This window comes from Ictalurus furcatus, chromosome 20 (assembly GCF_023375685.1).
Source record: "Ictalurus furcatus strain D&B chromosome 20, Billie_1.0, whole genome shotgun sequence".
NCBI lineage: Eukaryota > Metazoa > Chordata > Actinopteri > Siluriformes > Ictaluridae > Ictalurus > Ictalurus furcatus.
This window is the reverse complement of record NC_071274.1, coordinates 23149128-23168585: the sequence shown is the minus strand read 5'-3', so window position 1 is coordinate 23168585 and position 19458 is coordinate 23149128. Positions and strand designations below refer to the sequence as shown.

Here is a 19458-nt window from a genome sequence, read left to right as displayed (position 1 = left end):
AAATTTAGTGGTTATCACGTTTTCGTCACACCTCCAGGGTTTGGGGTTCGATTCCCGCCGCTGCCCTGTGTGCGCAGAGTTTGCATGTTCTCCCCAAGCTTCGGGGGTTTCAAACGGGTTCTCCGGTTTCCTCCCGCACTCCAAAGACAGGCTTATTAGCATTTCCAAAGTGTCTGTAGTGTATGAGTGGGTGTGTGAGAGTGTGATTGTGCCCTGCGATGGTTTGGCCCCCCGTCCAGGGTGTACCCCTGTGCCCCGAGTCCCCTGGAACAGGCTCCAGGTTCCCCACGACCCCGTGTAGGGTAAGCGCAGCAGAAAATAGATGATGTTTTTGCAAAAACGAAACAAATTAAGTCCCAGAGACATTTATATACATTTCACATGAATCCCCAGATTATATTATACTAACATCATTTTTTTTGTTTCTTTATTTTATCTATTTTTTTTTATGTTTATTAAAAAAGTTTTAAGTTTGAGACAGGCACATTATAAATATTATATAAATGTCCAAAAAAGTATTTTTAAATTTCTTTAATTCATTTATTCATTATTTTATTACACAACAGCATGCTTTTATTTCTATTTATCTAGTTGTTTATTTATTTAATAATTTTATGATTTGTGATTAAGTTAGAATTGTCAGATATAATAAAAACATTTTTGAATAAAATACAAAAATAAAGCTATTGACATTTTATACCAAGTGTGCATATAAACATTTTATAAAAGCAAATGATTGTTTTAATTATTATTATTATTACTATTATTATTACTGTTGTTATTGTGATTACTATTATTATTAGCATTATTGTTATTACTATTATTGTTGTTATTATTATCATACTGACTACATTACCCTGAACTCCGAGGTCATGACGTGCATGCCTCCGCGCGCTGTCGTTGGTCAACACTGCGCATGCGCGCTGACGTTGGTCAATAGTGCGCATGCGCAGTGCCGCTGTTGTTGACAGTGGCGGCAAGATGGCGGCTCTCGGAGATGCTTCAGGCCCGGCGCTGAACGGGTTAATTCAGCAGTTCACTGCCATTACTGGTAAATATGTGGATTATTCCTGGATTGTCGGGGTTTGTGGGTTTATAAATTTTCCGTTGGCGAAGAAAAAGAATTGTTTTTGGTGGGAAAAACAGAGTACAGAGTTTGAGTTGAAGCTGGAGGTGCATCAGTGTCTGAGCTGCTCTCAGTGAGTGTGCTCTACAACCGGAGAGAAAAACGAGCTCTGTGCAGAGAAGGAGCTGGAATGAATAACCCAGTGTTAAACTCAGAAAGAAGAAACGATAAACACGCCGGGAAGCTGATAATCACGTGTAAATAAAGTCTGTGCTCGTGCACAGGTCACACAGTGGAAGTAAACTTGCAGCGCCTCAGAGATGAACATTCATCCTCCTGCCTCTCCAGTTGCTCTTTAAAACCCTTTTTGCGTTCTCTTAAAGCTTTTTTATAACAAACACAACTAATTACACAGTCACGCTACAGGTTGTACAGTTATACAAAAATAATGATAATAATAGTACAAACTTCCTGAACCTGCAGAAGATTTAATCTCGTCTGAGCAGTGCGACGTGAACAACATGGCGGCTTGTAAAAGACTCGCATATTTAATCCAACTCGAAAATCACGATATTGAACTGTTTTTGCGTCTTAGAAACTATTAAACGGCGCAGTCCTGTAAATGAGGGTGTGTACAGTGTATTCGGGCTGAGTGGAAACTTTAAAAACGCGATGTTTTGAGTCGCAACTTTCACTTTTTGTTGCTTTTAAAGCTGTTTTTTTTTGGGGTGGTGTTTTTTCCTTTTTTTTCAAGACTCGCCGCTTCTTTTCGTCAGAACGAGAATCTCTGTGGCGCGTTTGCGCATGCGCGGAATGAGCAAGTGGGCGGGGTCTGATCCTGTTTCATAAAATAATAGGAAGAGATTTGTTTTGTTGTATTTAGTTCATAACTTGTGTAATAATTAGCATGATGCTTACTTCTACGCTAATTAATATGCATTTAGCGTTATAGGGAAGTGTTTATAAAATGTTTTTTTTTTTTTAAAAGGGGTTTAAAAATCTTTTTTGCACTCAAAATCCAGGACTTTATCTTCCTGCAGTTTCTGGAAATTTTAGGGGAATTTAAAAAAAAACAACAACACATTTTTAAAATTGAATTTAAACACACGTTTTAAATGAACATTTTCCCCCTGAATTTGAGCAGAATTCACGTTTCAGGTGTCTCGACTTTACGCCGTGTTCTTTACGCCTGCTGCTGATTGGCTGATCCAGTGACCGTACCGTTCATCACAAGACAATTTCTCCACACATCTCCTGCTGCGTTCTTCTTCTGTTTTTAAACTTTAGGCTTTTCTTTTTTTTGTTACTTCACAGCATGGGTGGGTTTTTTTTTTCTTTTCTCCCTTAACCAAATCAGACGCGTCTTTCCTGGAATCGGCTTCTGTTCACACACACACAGGGTTTTCCTGGGAAATTTTCAGTGATTGCTTTCGTTCTCATCCCGTGTCGGTCTTCCTGGAGCTCGCGTTCACGCTGAACCGCTTCCCGATACGTATCGGGAGGTTCGGCGTCTCGACCCGTCTTTTCTGGTTTGTCTCCGAGTGAGGTAATCGAACGTTAGAGGCTTTTTAGACGTGCAGAAATAAGTCGTCTTTGCACTTCAGTGTGCAGTTACAGCCAAGAGAAGGATTTTATGGTTCGTTCATGAACGATTCTTCAAGTCTTTTCGAACGCGTCACTCAGGTGAACGAATCAGTATTGGGCTTCACATTCGCAGTTGCAGACTTCAGAATTTTATACGTAGCTTTGCGTCATATGTTTATCTTTCTCTGTTTGTATTTGCTGGCGTGCGCGTACTTGTGCCGAACCTGATCCGCGATTCTCGAGTCAGTGAATCGTTTGAGTCGTGACAGAGATCCGCTCGTCTCTTGCTGCTCAGTCGATTCGGTGAGTGACGTCCGAGTCCTGCAGTTCTTCTTTTTAATTTTTATTATTGTACAAAATGCTGCAGAATCAACAAATCCATTTGAATCTACTGAGTTGTCTCGGGCTTGACCCTACACCGACGCACAGCAGGTGCTAACGTCATTAACCGCAAAATAAATAGTCATGTTTATAATTTTTTTTCGTTGGAAATTGCGGGTGTGTGTAGATTTAAATAATTAGTGAGATACATGCACATAATTTATTAAGCTCCACTACTAATACAGTTCATTTTTATTCTAAGCGATACACATAAGAAGAACTTCTTTTTTTTTTTGTACGTGACGTGTAAATTAAACGAGATTGTGTGATTCTGAATGTTTCCCGTTTCCCGAGCAGATGGTTTTATTTTTGCGTTTTCGGTTGTCAGGAGCCACGGAGAGCGTCGGGAGACACATGCTGGAGGCATGTAACAACAACCTGGAGATGGCCGTCACCATGTTCCTGGACGGCGGAGGAGTGCCGGAGGAGCCGAGCACCAGTTCCAGTTCCGGTTCGGCCGCGGCGTCTGGAAGCAGATGCCATTCAGAGTGAGCGTTAATTTCACACACGGAGTTGCTCGTGTCACGGCGTGTTTCTCGCTCTTACTCACAGACGGTGTGTTTTTAAATCCTGACAGAGACGAAGTCCGAGCGCCGATCCCTCAGAAACAGGAGATCCTGGTGGAGCCGGAGCCTCTGTTTGGAGGTGATTTGTCTAGAGTACTATTGATTATTAACACCTGATCATATCCTGTCAGTAGGGCTGGGCGATAAAGTGGCCATAATATCGCAGTCCTGATAAACTGTAAACACGATTCTCACGTTCCAGAGATATCACAGGCGTCCTGAAATCATTTCCTACCGTTTGTAACATTTTAGTAAATTTATTTCTTCTTATTGATTCGAATTCATGTGTTAGTCTCAGTAGACATTAAATAAGAACATCATCAAACTCAGTGTTTTATTGGGGTTTTTTTGTGTGTGTGTTTTTGTTCAGAAATCTCTTCCTGTCATTTTAAATTGATCTAAATAAATTTATAAACGTGGACAGAACAGGCAGCGTGTAATCCTGAAAATCAGACATTCTGTAGTAGACTTTGCTTGTTTTGTTTGTTTGTTTGTTTATTTATATTTCCCCCTTCCCTGTGTCTCAGTGCCGAAGAGACGGAGACCGGCTCGGTCCATCTTCGACGGATTTCGAGATTTCCAGACGGAAACCAGTAAGTTCCAGAGCTGATCACCTGAAATAATGCCCTTTTCACACTCTGGTCCACACTGATCCTGGGGGCGGAGCTCATAATCGCAGGTTTGCGTTCACATCGAACCTCCGTGCAATTCCGTACGTCGGTGCTGTTCACGTGGTTCGGCGGAACGGTAGCTTCGGATGTTGGTTATTTTTGGTGAAGAACAGAGCTTCCGGTTCTGTGCAGCGATCCCGAGCTCTAAAGCAGCTCTTACACTTCACCAGACGTAACGAACCCTCAGATCCGTCCTTACAGCTTAAAGCTACAGCGAGAAGATCCGTTCAAAATGAAGGGAGAAACACCACCGTGACTGTTCAGTCACATGGTGTTCAGTGTGAATAATTGTGTGTGTGTGTGTGTGTGTGTGTGTGTGTGTGTGTGTGTGTGTGTGTGTGATGCTCCAGTCAGACAGGAGCAGGAGCTGAGGAACGGAGGAGCGATGGATAAAAAACTGAGCACTCTGGCTGATCTGTTCCGACCCCCGATCGAGCTCATGCACAAAGGCAGCTTCGAGACGGTGAGGACACACACACACGCGCACACACACACGCACATGCACACGCACACGGTGAGATAGACAGACACACACGCACACACACACGCACACACACAACACACATGGTGAGATAGACACACACTCACACACATTAAGACAGATGTACGAACGCACAAACACAAACCGAGTAAGACAGATGTGCAGCCACACTCACACACAGTAAGACAGATGTGCACACACACACAGAGTGAGATAGACGCACACAGACAGACGAACATCGTGTTGCTTTGCCACTACTTTTTTCCTTCTATTTTTTTTTACATTCATATCTACATTATTATTATTTGTATAAGATTTTTATACTTTGTATTTATTTTACAATTAATTAAATATGTTTAATAAACACATCAGATACTTCCACAAAATGGATTAATTATCTTTACTTGTTGCTCATATGCTTGTGTGTGTGTGTGTGTGTGTGTGCGCGCGTGTGTTTTCTAACCCTCCAGGCGAAGAACTGCGGTCAGTTGGAGAACAAGTGGTTGATGATAAACATCCAGAACGTTCAGGATTTCTCCTGTCAGTGTTTAAACCGAGACGTGTGGAGTAACGAGGCGGTGAAAGCCATCATCAGAGAACACTTCATCTTCTGGCAGGTGCTGAAACCAGGCCTCAGTAAACAATAAACAGTAAACAATAAACAGTAAACAGCTCTTTGGTGGGCCGGGTTAGAGCGTTTATCAGAAATATTCATGTTTCAGTATCAGAGGGAGTTTATATTCAGAATACATTTTAACATAAGACCCTGATTTCAGATGCATGTAAATACACCGATATTCAACATTAAAGATTTAAAATTTGTTTGTTTGTTTGTTTACAGGTTTACCATGACAGCGAGGAGGGTCAGCGCTACATTCAGTTCTACAAACTCAACAAATTCCCTTACATCTCCATCCTGGACCCTCGAACAGGTGAGACACACATGCTCCAGAACGGTGGGAGGGGCTTAGCTATTTGCAGGCTGTCTGTCAAACGAGGCGGGTGGGGCAGTGAGCAGGAAGTAGTGACGGGTGAAATAAAATGGCTGTAGATTTTAATTATTTTTCTATGTGAGTGAAATGTTTATATGAGTGAAATCAGAGACGGACAGCAGGCATTTTAATAACTCTGTTACTTGTTGCTAATTGTAATGTTGTTTTATTGTTTTTTATATAAACAAACAGGTTTGATATTATTCTACTGTCTCAATCTATAAAATGGTCAGAAGTTAAGGATTTTATTTACAGATATTTACAGAACGTCTTTTTTAACACGGTTTGTTAGGAGACCTGGAGGTCCTGATGTGCATCGTGGAAATATATTTTTCCTCCACATAACCCATTAATTACGGTATTATTGTTAATAAAGATGAGTGATGATGAGGATTGTGTCGTTTTGTGATAAACAGGTCAGAAGATGGTGGAGTGGAATCAGCTGGACGTTTCCTCGTTTCTGGAGCAAGTGACGGGGTTTTTAAGGGAACACGGCCAGTTAGACGGACTTTCCAGTCAACCTCCAGCCAAACGTGCTCGCTCTGTAAGAACCTGTGTGTGTGTGTGTGTGTGTGTGTGTGTGTGTGTGTGTGTGTGTGTGTGTGTGTGTGTTTTACAAAACTTGTGTCTTTGGCACGATGCTCTGAAGGGACTCAAAGTTTCAGGACAGCACCACCTTGTGGTCAAAAATGATAATGCTATTGACTGCTTTTGCCCGCTGTCATGAGACGGGTGCCGATCGATTCCGGGGTTCGTGCCCAGAACAGCGATACCGATTATGTCATGTTCGAGCAAACTTCCTGTCCGCCATTTTTAAATGTTTTGAAAACCTACTTTTTCGAACTCCTCCTAGACCATTTGTCAGATTTTCATGAAAATTGGCGTCATCTAGAGGCGCTCACGACAAAAAGTTCTTCACAGAATTGTGATAAACTGTACCGTTTTCGAACGGCGCGTCGATGAATTCGACAACGAGCGCGGAAAATTGAACTTGAGGCTGTATCTCCGCAGCACTTTGAGGGATTGTGATGAAACTTGTACGTGTCATCAACATTATGCCCTGAAGTTACCTGCAGCTTTCGGTGCACTGCCCCCTACTGGTCAGGAGATGACACAACAGCTTTTTTGGCTTTCCCACGTGATAATCATCATGCCCAGATACTACCTGAGTGGTTTCAGAAGAGCGCCACATACTGGACAAAAATTCTAAGTAGCAGTTATTTTTAGTTATTTGTAAAATAAATGGGTTTATTATGATTGAAAGTTTACTTTTTCTAACTCCTCATACGCTGTTCATCCGACTCTAACCAAAAACATGTCACACAGCTTCTTTTGCTGCTCATGGTGCTGATAATTGTCTTGACCCCGGTATTGCAGCTTGCAGATATGTTCTAAAATGTATTTGCACCTTTTCATTTTTTCATCTTCTTAAAGGTTTGGTTTCAACTTTTATTTTTATTTTGTGTAAAGAAAAATGTCAGGATTATACAGAGGATAATGCGTAATGATTTTAATAAAACTTAATCAAACGTGTAATTGCAGTGTGCCGTCAGTCATACTGATTTTATTGTGCTTTATCAGTGTATTTATTGTTTATTTATTATTATTTATTGTGCTGTCATGTTTCTATGATGTTCCTCTCAGGAGAGTTTGATTGACGCGAGTGAGGACAGTCAGCTGGAGGCAGCTATCAGAGCGTCTCTACAGGAAACGCACTACGACTCGAGGCAGGAGAAAGCAGAGTCGGAAAACGACTCGGACGCCGAGGCCTTCTCCGATAGCGAGGGCATGATCTCTGTGGACGGATCAGACGACGAGGATGGAGGGAAAGACTCCATAGACGGAAACACATCGTCAGAACAGGCCCCACCCACTTCCTCAGATAGTCCTACCCAGAACAGGAAGTCTCCGCACAAAGAGTCAAACCACAGAAAAGAAGAGAGCAAGAAAAACCACGTGGAGCCGCCGCCTCCTCGGCCGAGCCACAAACACGCAGAGTCACAACATCGACGACAACAACAACAACAACGTCATCACGACCAAAGTCACAAAATCACAACAACCCAAAGCACACAGTCTGAAGATAACGGTACACACACAACCTGCTGCTCCATTCAAATCATGAATGATTAAAATCTGTAAATTATTATGTTTAAATATCTTCATATTCATTACCGCAGTTCAACATAAAGCCACCGGGGGGCGATGATGTATTAATAACGAATATCTCCTCATCCTCCCTTTTCTCTTTCCTCCTTCTTCTCGTCTTTCTTCTTATCCTTCTTTTCTTCCTTATCCTCCTCTTCCTCATCCTTCTGCATATTCTGCATTCTTCTCGTTCTCCTGCTTCTCCTCTTTGCCTTCTCCCCCTCCTTCTTGTCCTCCTTTTTTTCCCTCGTCTCCTTCCTCCTCCATCATCTACATTTTCTTCTTTTCCTTCTCCTATTCTTCCTAGGTGTTCTCCACCCTTCTCCCTCTGCATTCTTCTCCTCCTCTCTTCCCCTTCAGCCTTCTTCTGCTTCTTCTTCTTATCTTTATTCTGTTTCTTGCCTCCTCCTCCTCCTTGTAATCCCCTCCTTCTTCCTTTTCTCCTTCTCCTCAGCCTCCTTATTCTCCATCTCTTGCTCCTTCTGCTTCCTCCTCATTCTCCTCATTTAACTTCTCCTCCTCCGCTCCATCTTCTTTTAAGTTCTTCTGATTTTTTTTCCTTCTTTAAATCTTAAAAAAATCTCCCCCTTATGTCCCCTGCAGGTCTCTGTAGCCACGCCCCCGCTGTGTTTTGATTGGTCTGTTTTTTTGTTGGTTTGTTTCGTTTTAAGGTCCGAAGGCTCATCTAATGCTGAGATACCCAGATGGTCGGAGGGAACAGGTAGTGTTGTCCGCTAACGATAAGCTCATGGTATGTACAAGTCCAGAATCTCCCAAAATTTAAGTGTGTTTGTTTGTTTGTTTGTTTTTCCATGATGCATCGTTACCGAACGCTGCTATTGTTGTTGTTGTTTTTGTTGCCCCCCCCCCAGGCTCTGGTGAGACACGTTCAGTCCAACGGATATCCGAACGAACGCTTCGAACTCGTCACTAACTTCCCACGGCGGAAGCTGGCTCATTTGGACTATGACATCACGCTACAGGAGGCGGGGCTTTGCCCTCAGGAGACTGTATTTGTGCAGGAGAGGAACTAACTAACCCCGCCCTCTCCCTTTTGTTCGTTTTCATACTCGTCCCTCATCCGTCGTCCTCCACGGAGCCGAAGAGGACCGCGTTCCCTCGAAACGGACCACACGTTCATATTTATTTGTGAATATCTCCGCGCATCCCTGCTCCTTCCGGGTCTTTTTCGGTTTTCCGAACAACGATCACGGAATAATTTTGAGATAAGAGTTCAGTCAGGTTCAGCCAGGGACTTCGGATCAGTTAACGAGTGACTTTAAGAGAAATCAAATCATTTATTTCTGTGAGGATTTAAACCCTGAACTGTTTCAGATCTGTTTGTGACATGCCCTTGTCTGCTTCCCCTTGGTCGAGTCCCCTTGGTCGAGTCCCCTTGGTCGAGTCCCCTTGTGGCCATATAAAGTGCTCAAGTGAAGTTCAGCAAAAAAGTAAACGTGAGCAATAAACTACGCCACACAATATTCCACCATATCCTGTCTAAACATGTTCTTACTCCGAATCATCGTCCACATCGTCTACACGACGACGACGTGTGAAACATGTCCTCTGCTGGCTAGTTAACTAGCATGCTAGCTAATGAGCAAACCAGCTGGTTTCCTTCTATAGCTAGTTTGCGAGTTAATCACTTTTTTTTGTACATGGTTAAAAAAACAATTAAACACAAATCCGCACTAAAATAACCGGGTGGTTTTTTGTCGGCGCGCTGAGGGGAAGTCGACGACGGCATGCGTTCACGCAGCTCCCGTACCTCGGCGACGGACCGAGCTGGATCGGATCTTCAGACTTCCGAGGAATGGTTAAAAACTTGGAATGGTCAGCACGGAGCAGTGATGGTGTGGGACGTTACATTTATAGTGAAATTTCTGTCTCTTTTTTTATATGCTGCATCATTTCCACAAAAAATGTTGATTCTCAAATATAACCGAAAAAAAAGGAAGTGTGTGTGCTTGTTTGTGTGTTGTATGGGTGAGTTATTTTAACAATGTGAGTGCGGGGTGTGTAATCACGTGCAGGAGTGTGACTAATTTTATTAATGTGTCCATTTTATTAATGTGGAATTACCGGAATTATGCACTTCCACAGCTGAAGTTCTCAGGAGCGATGGAAATATCCGGGAACCGAGGGGGAGAAACGATAATGAACGATGATGAAGCGGTACTGTAACCACCTGGACGTTGATTATTTGCGTTTATATTCTTTAACAGCCACTCTGACGGTCGTGCAGGTTTATATTAATATTAATGCACTCGTCTTAATACGTCGTTATCGTTGACCTGTAAGGAGACTTTTATTTTATTGACGTTTATGGAAGGAGTCTCCAGTGTCGGAGGTAAAGCTGTAACTTTAGGTTTCGCGACCTCTTCAGGACGGAGGAGTTTACGCTTCTTTGCAGTCGTTCAGTAACGCGATAAGAGAATAAAGAGAGGGTGGAGAGGGAACGAGAACTGGAGAGAAAAAGGAAAAAGTGTGAGGTGTTGTGGTTTAATAAATAAAATGTGGTAATTGTGGGTTAATTGCTGTGGGGTAAGAGGAGTAAAACGCTTCAGGAACAGCCTCAGGATCACTCCATCATGTATGTTTCCATTCACCAATCCCAAAGTATCGTGTGAATGTAGGAGATCTGTGCGCTGGGGAAACGGTGTTGCAGCGTAAAGCACAAGTCCAGATGAATAAAATTCTACCGAATTCATCGACTCGCACTCGCAAGAAGCTCAAAATCCTGAGGCTTCGGTCTTCTGTAAACAGGATGGTGTTCCTGTATGTTCCTGTAAACCCGTTCTACTGAAACACCGGAAATGAGAACCTCAGACCTCGGCTTTGGAGCGTGACAGAACTTCAAACTAGGATTCCTGTCTAAGTCTCGACCTCCTTAACCTGTGGTGGGAATCTGGGGGAATCTGAGGAAGTCGGATTTTTCGTCGAAAGTTTGTGTTTTTTTCGGCGATCAGAACGCAGCACTCTCCGCAGATAAAGAAAAGTGCCGGACTGTTCGGTTCCCTTCCTCACGTCTTCCTCGCACGCTCTTGTGCGTCTGTGTGAAGTATCACAGAGCGGTGTGTGAATCCTGACACGGTGTGTAATTGTCGTTGTGGAGGTTTAATATGCAGTAACGTGGTGTTCTGCAGTCGCTCTGCAGTGTGGATTAAAGCTCTGCTCACGGACGAGAGACAGCAAAGACATTAACCTCAGGGAATTTTTACTGGCTAATAAATAAATAAATAAATAAATAAATAAATAAACAATTGGCAGCTGATCACTGACATTTTTACAAATATTTATTTATTTGTTTGTTTCCTGTTTATTGCAAAAATCTAGATAAAAGTTCAACTTAAATTTTTAAAAAATATTTTCTTATCATATTTTTTATTTTCCTTTGATTTTCCTTTGATCTGGCTGTTCTGCTCTAACGCTCCAAAAGCCTTTCACAGACCTGTTTGCTGAGATCTTCATTTTCTTCCTGTGTCTTAATGGTTTAAACGCTTTATTTCCCCACACAGTGTTATTCTGGAGTATCCGGTCTAACACAAATCCAACTTTTATTCCCATTTTGAGAAATTTCTCTGTGAAATCCTTCCAAAAATATGGACAGGAACAAACGTGTACAGTTGTATAAAAGCTGTGGAAAACTCGACACGTTTCATTCATGGATCTAGACACCCACGTTTTTGGGTTTGAATACAGAAAGCGGTTTATTTTTGTGCTCTTACTGATGTATTTTTGGTTTGTAAAGATACAGACGGATGTGCGGATGCGCTCGCGCTGCAGGAATCAGAACAAAGTGTTCTTCAGGGTTAACTTTCAGATCATGAAATTAGACTCGAGTGGGAAACCGCTCAAATAAACACTTCTGTGCAGCTGTTCAAACTGACGGTTCACTGACCTGCAGAACACTTCAACTCGGACTCCAAACTCACACCACACATCTAATCTAAATATAATCCTTTTTGATTTTTTAAAACAGCAACTTTTTTAAAAAGCTTTCTAAAGCCCTGAACAGCACAAATGTTTTAGATTTATATATATATATATATATATCTCACTTTTTTAAATGTATGGAATGCAGAATAACATTTATATATTCAAAATTAACATTAACTACACAATAAGATTAAAACGAATTACATTTATAAAGCATGAATAAGATAATAATAAAATCATTCATGTTAAATAGAAAAAAAGTCAATATTATTGCATTTATTAAAAAGAATAACCCCTTTGAAGCTAACACAATCTGTTGAAGAGTGGAATTTAATAAAGAGCTGCATGAATCGGGAGCGAATTGATTCCCTTTCTCAGAAGTGAGTTAATGTGCTACTGTGTTAGCTTTTAGCTCTGTAGCGTGGCATGCTAATGCGATGCTAACGTGGTACACACGCTCTGAATTAAACACTTTCACACCGTGTTGCTTCTATTAAAGAAAGAAAGGAAGGAAGGAAGGAATGGAGTGTATTCATTTGCACAGGAAGCTGAGTTGTGTCACACGGCAGTGAACTCGTCCGAGGCGTTGGGTTGTGTAGTGTCGTGTCGTGTCATGTCGTGTTGTGTCATGTCGTGTTGTGTAGTGTCATGTTGTGTCATGTCGTGTTGTGTAGTGTTGTGTCATTCGTGTTGTGTCATGTCGTGTCATGTCGTGTTGTGTCATGTCGTGTCATTCGTGTTGTGTCATGTCGTGTTGTGTAGTGTCGTGTTGTGTCATGTCGTGTCATGTCGTGTTGTGTAGTGTCATGTTGTGTCATGTCGTGTCATGTCGTGTTGTGTCATGTCGTGTTGTGTCATGTCGTGTTGTGTCATGTCGTGTTGTGTAGTGTCATGTTGTGTCATGTCGTGTCATTCGTGTTGTGTCATTCATGTTGTGTAGTGTCGTGTTGTGTCATGTCGTGTCATGTCGTGTCTTGTCATGTCGTGTTGTGTCATGTCGTGTTGTGTCATGTCGTGTTGTGTCATGTCGTGGTGTCATGTCGTGTTGTCATGTCGTGTCATGTCATGTTGTGTCATGTCGTGTTGTGTAGTGTCATGTTGTGTCATGTCATGTCATTCGTGTTGTGTCATGTCGTGTTGTGTCATGTCGTGTTGTGTAGTGTCGTGTTGTGTCATGTCGTGTCATGTCATGTTGTGTCATGTCGTGTTGTGTAGTGTCATGTTGTGTCATGTCGTGTCATTCGTGTTGTGTCATGTCGTGTTGTGTCATGTCGTGTCATGTCATGTCGTGTTGTGTAGTGTCATGTTGTGTCATGTCGTGTCATGTCGTGTCATGTCATGTTGTGTCATGTCGTGTTGTGTCGTGTCGTGTCGTGTCGTGTCATGTCGTGTTGTGTCATGTCGTGTTGTGTCATGTCGTGTCGTGTAGTGTCGTGTTGTGTCATGTCGTGTCGTGTCGTGTCATGTCGTGTTGTGTCATGTCGTGTCATTCGTGTTGTGTCATGTCGTGTTGTGTCATGTCGTGTCATGTCATGTTGTGTCATGTCGTGTTGTGTAGTGTCATGTTGTGTCGTGTCGTGTCATGTCGTGTCATGTCATGTTGTGTAGTGTCGTGTTGTGTCGTGTCGTGTCATGTCGTGTCATGTCATGTTGTGTCATGTCATGTTGTGTCATGTCGTGTTGTGTAGTGTCATGTTGTGTCATGTTGTGTCATGTCGTGTCATGTCATGTTGTGTCATGTCGTGTTGTGTAGTGTCATGTTGTGTCGTGTCGTGTCGTGTCGTGTCATGTCATGTTGTGTCATGTCGTGTTGTGTAGTGTCCTGTTGTGTCATGTCGTGTCATGTCGTGTTGTGTCGTGTCGTGTCGTGTTGTGTCATGTCGTGTTGTGTCATGTCGTGTTGTGTCGTGTCGTGTTGTGTCGTGTTGTGTAGTGTTGTGTTGTGTCATGTCGTGTCGTGTCGTGTCGTGTCATGTCGTGTCATGTCGTGTCGTGTCATGTCGTGTCGTGTCGTGTCGTGTTGTGTCGTGTCGTGTTGTGTCATGTCGTGTCATGTCGTGTCATGTCGTGTTAATGTACTTTACTCTGTAAACGCTTAAACACAACGCCTCAGCGTTTTTGGCCTGAACTCTGGAAGGAATTAAGTGCATCGTAGATAAACCCGATGACCTTTCACCTTTGTGTAAAAAAGATGAGCGCAGGATCGTCAAAGTAGAAAGGATCAATTCAAAATAAAGAAGAATGATGAATATGAGTAAAGAAGGCTGTAAAAATAGTTTTTATTGTTGAACCTTTGTATTTCTAAAGGAAATTATCCACCATTATTACCAGAACATGTCGAGGTTGAAATGCGTAAACATCTCTGAAAAAATAGATTCAGTAATCATTTTGGTTTTGAATATTTTAAGGTGACACTGGATTTATGTTTATGAAAAATAGAAATAAAAAAACCCTGACAAAACCTGAAAAACTTGCTTGCATAAGTATTCATCCCCTACACATTAGTGTTTAATAAACACTTTTTTCTGCTTTAAGTCTTTTGGGAGACGTGTAGCAGCTTTCCACACAGTGTTGGAGTGATTCTGGTTCATTTTTCTAGGATCTTCAGGTTGGTTGGACGTTGCTTTGGCCTTGTGCTTGGAATCGTTGTCCTGCTGCCAGGTGAGTTTCCTCCCAAGCTTCAGGTTTTTAGCAAAAAGACTGAAGCAGGTTCTCTCACAATATCTCCCTATATTTTGCTCCATCCATTCTTCCTTCAATTCTAATAAGATGCCCGGTCCTTGTTGATGAGAAACATCCCCACATCACGATGCTGCCACCACCACACCTCACTGTAGGGATGGTGTGTCTTCAGGCACGGGAATTTTTGGTTTGCGCCCCACATAGTACTTTGAGTTTTGGCCAAAAAGTTATATCTTGGTCTAATCTGACCACAGCATCTTTCCCACATCGCAGCCGGGTCTCTCTCATGCTTTCAGATGGTAGTTTTTGAGTAACGGCTTCTTTCATGCCACCCGCTCATACAAGCCAGTGTTATGCTACACACACACACACACACACACACACACACACACACACACTCCAGTGAAGGAATAATTCCAGAGAAGGAATTATTTCTATTATTATTATATTTATTATTATTATTATTATTATTATTATTATTATTATTAGATATATAGAGCGTATATGTATAGAGTATATGTAGAGCGTATATGTAGAGAGTATATGTAGAGCGTATATGTAGAGAGTATATGTAGAGCGTATATGTAGAGAGTATATGTAGAGCGTATATGTATAGAGTATATGTAGAGCGTATATGTATAGAGTATATGTAGAGCGTATATGTAGAGCGTATATGTAGAGTGTATATGTAGAGCGTATATGTATAGAGTATATGTAGAGCGTACATGTAGAGCGTATATGTAGAGCATATATGTATAGAGTATATGTACAGCGTATATGTATAGAGTATATGTAGAGCGTATATGTAGAGCATATATGTAGAGCGTATATGTATGGAGTATATGTAGAGCGTATATGTAGGGCGTATATGTATAGAGTATATGTACAGCGTATACGTATAGAGTGTATGTAGAGCGTATATGTAGAGCGTATATGTATAGAGTATATGTAGAGCGTATATGTATAGAGTATATGTAGAGCGTATATGTATAGAGTATATGTAGAGCGTATATGTAGAGCCTATATGTAGAGCGTATATGTAGAGCGTATATGTAGAGCGTATATGTATAGAGTATATGTAGAGCGTATATGTATAGAGTATATGTAGAGCGTATATGTATAGAGTATATGTAGAGCGTATATGTATAGAGTATATGTAGAGCGTATATGTAGAGCGTATATGTATAGAGTATATGTAGAGCGTATATGTAGTGCGTACATGTAGAGCGTATATGTAGAGCGTATATGTATAGAGTATATGTAGAGCCTATATGTAGAGCGTATATGTATAGAGTATATGTATATATGTATATGTCCCGCTGTACAGTAGCAGCTTGTTAGCAGTGAACATGCTTCATCGGTGTGGTTTTTTCCAGTCGTTACTTGGTGGAGAATAAGTAGGTGGAGTTTGTGTCAGTTGGCGCTTTTACTCTTCTTCTATCAGCAGTAACGAATGTTAAGAATGTTAAGCAGTGAGCAAACACTGGAGCTGTACAATAATATAACAGATAAAGAGTTCGTTTCCGATAAAAGTAGAGGAAGAAACTCGATAAATTCTCAAATCTTATCTGAAATCTTGAGTCGAATGAGTTGTGCAGACAGAATGAGAGAATGCAGACAGACAGAGAGACAGACGGGCAGACAGACGGGCAGACGTGTAGACGCTTTGTCTGGTTTATGACTCAGTAGATGCTCCAACATGGACACCATCAAGAAAAACAGCTTACACTTGTTCATTAGGGATCTAAACCTACACTATATGTCCAAAAGTATGTGCACCCCTGACCATCACACCTTCACATATGTGCTTGTTGTTGAACGTCCTGTTCCAGGTTTATTCCCCGTCGCTGTTATAACGCGCTCCACTTTCTCTTCTGGGAAGACTTTCCACTAGATTTTGGGGCGTGGCCATGGGGATTTGTGTTCATTCAGCTACGAGAGCGTTCCACACTCCAGATCTTCCACCTTCTCCCAACCTTCACCAGCGTTCATGGAGCTCGCTTTGCGTACGTTGTGTCACGCTGGAACAGGTTCGGACCTCTTCGTTCCAGTGAAGAGAAATTCTAGACGATTGCGTGCTTCTGACTTTGTCTCAGCAGTTTGGAGAAGAACGACATATGGGTGTGATGGTCAGGGGTGCACATATTTTTGGACATATAGTGTGTGTCTGGATTTCTGTAAAGCTGCTTTGTGACAACAATGTCTGTTGTGAAACGCGCAGTAAAAAAATAAAATACAATGAAATAAAATACAATTAAAGAAACACTGAGAATTGTAGACTCATTTATGTTTCTATTCGGATGTCAGCTGCAGGATGCTTTATTTCCTGTCCAAAATGATGCAAAAGATAATAATAATAGCATTATTATTATTTTTATTATTATTATTACTTTTATTATTATTTTCATTATTAATAGTAACTGTAGTAATAGTAGAGATTCGAATGGTTCCTAGGTGACACAAAGTTCGGAAAAGAAAATCAATAATATTGTGAAATTCTGTCGCATATCTCCTCCATTCTCTATTTTCCAGCATTGCTTCATGCGCTGTGTGTTGTGTGTGTAACGTTTAATGGTCTTGACCTCACTCACGATAGCATGGAATAAAGTTTGTGCCTGGCGTGTTTAATCACAAAAAACACTTTGAAAGAAAGGAAAAGAACGTCAGGTTCTGAGTGTGTAAACGGCACTGATAAAGAGCTCAGCGATGTGCTCCTTTGTAACGATTTGCTGTGAACTTTCAGCCCCTGCGTTGTGTAATATCGATCGTGTACACATCACTCCACTGCACCGAGAAACGGCACGCACATTTCTGCCTTTCGCCAAAATAAACAGAGCTTTTAACAATCACGTCACGTGTATAAGAAAAAAACCACACGAGTGTGTTGCTGTAGCAGAAATTTAACAAGATATCAACTCCAGCGTTGAACTGACTCCACGGCGCTGCTGGGTTCTGGACTGTGAGCGGGTCAGAACAGAAAATGTTGATGAAGTCATTTTCTAGAACAGTGGCTCTGACAGTAGCGCAAGTTTATATTAACGCGCTCCTTCTAATACGTTATCGTTCCTATAGCAACGGCTCGTTCGCACGGACTCGTACGTTGTACTCTCCACATAAACGGGTTTTCAAATGGTGACGTTTTCTTAAAGTAAGGAGATGTTTATGCGACATTTAGGGAAGGAGTCTGTGCGATGACAAAGGACTTTTACCGAGTGTTTTAATCTTACACGGTTTATTAGTGGCTCAACACACAACAAAGTCTTACTCTAGACCTTGTGATTGCAAAATGATTCATTCAGTGATTCAGAATGATTCTCTTCTTCGTACATCATCTTCACGCACTGTTACTCTTCATAAACGGAAATCGATTAATCTGACAGATTTTGCAGACTCTGTCGCTTCCTCTCTTTGTCGTCTCGCGATGTTCTCGCCTCTAATCTGGACTCCTTCGCTCCCTTGGAGTCACGCAGTGTCACTGCCGCTCGTTCTGCTCCTCGGTATAACGACGTCCTGCGCTCTATGAAGGCCGCTCGTCGTGGAATGGAGCGCAAGTGACGTGACTCTGGCTTGAGTGTATTTTTCAAGCTTGGGGGAATTTAGAGCTGCAATCGAGTCTATAAGATCTTCTTAAGTCCCTCTGGGCAACCGTATCTCGTGCAGACCGAGTACCCGACGTCAGAATTGATGTTTTATCAGAATTAAGAAGCTAATTTTTTTATTCATCCAAGCATTTGCGTCTTTTTTTTGTACACATTGTGTATACACAGACTGAACTGTTATTCGTATTATTATTAAATGACTTCATTCCCATCCAGTCATGTAGTGAAGCCTTCAAGACATCTGGACATTTCCCATCCTGAAAAAGCTCGCACTAGATATATTAGACATCAGTAACTGCTGACCGCTATCATTAACCTCCAACCTCCAGATCGCTCAGATCACGCCTTTTATCACTGCATGCAACCATGGGCTTGTTCTGAACAACCAACTGCCTGTCTTACCTCACACTGGACTTGTCTTACCCCACACTGGACTTGTCTTACCCCACACTGGACTTGTCTTACCTCACACTGGACTTGTCTTACCCCACACTGGACTTGTCTTACCCCACACTGGACTTGTTTTCCCCACACTGGACTTGTCTTCCCTCACACTGGACTTGTCTTCCCTCACACTGGACTTGTCTTACCCCACACTGGACTTGTCTTACCTCACACTGGACTTGTCTTACCCCACACTGGACTTGTCTTACCCCACACTGGACTTGTCTTACCTCACACTGGACTTGTCTTACCCCACACTGGACTTGTCTTACCTCACACTGGACTTGTCTTACCCCACACTGGACTTGTCTTACCCCACACTGGACTTGTCTTACCTCACACTGGACTTGTCTTACCCCACACTGGACTTGTCTTACCTCACACTGGACTTGTCTTCCCCACACTGGACTCGTCTTACCTCACACTGGACTCGTCTTACCCCACACTGGACTCGTCTTACCCCACACTGGACTCGTCTTACCTCACACTGGACTCGTCTTACCCCACACTGGACTCGTCTTACCCCACACTGGACTCGTCTTACCCCACACTGGACTTGTCTTCCCCACACTGGACTTGTCTTCCCTCACACTGGACTTGTCTTACCTCACACTGGACTTGTCTTACCCCACACTGGACTTGTCTTACCCCACACTGGACTTGTCTTCCCTCACACTGGACTTGTCTTCCCCCACACTGGACTTGTCTTCCCCCACACTGGACTTGTCTTACCTCACACTGGACTTGTCTTACCCCACACTGGACTTGTCTTCCCTCACACTGGACTTGTCTTCCCCCACACTGGACTTGTCTTCCCCCACACTGGACTTGTCTTACCTCACACTGGACTTGTCTTACCCCACACTGGACTCGTCTTCCCCCACACTGGACTCGTCTTCCCC

General features: G+C 42.3%; 1 protein-coding gene across 1 annotated transcript; it reads left to right on the top strand.

Annotated features, from left to right (window-relative positions):
* The first annotated feature begins 939 nt into the window (after positions 1-939).
* Positions 940-11107, top strand: ubxn7 (UBX domain protein 7). The gene is made up of 11 exons (XM_053651273.1): positions 940-1051; positions 3360-3519; positions 3609-3676; positions 4125-4190; positions 4619-4731; positions 5220-5366; positions 5591-5681; positions 6158-6285; positions 7386-7830; positions 8561-8640; positions 8762-11107. Exons 1-11 carry the CDS (start codon positions 946-948, stop codon positions 8921-8923), a joined length of 1566 nt encoding a protein of 521 aa, XP_053507248.1. The 5' UTR covers positions 940-945; the 3' UTR covers positions 8924-11107.
* Positions 11108-19458: the final 8351 nt, after the last annotated feature.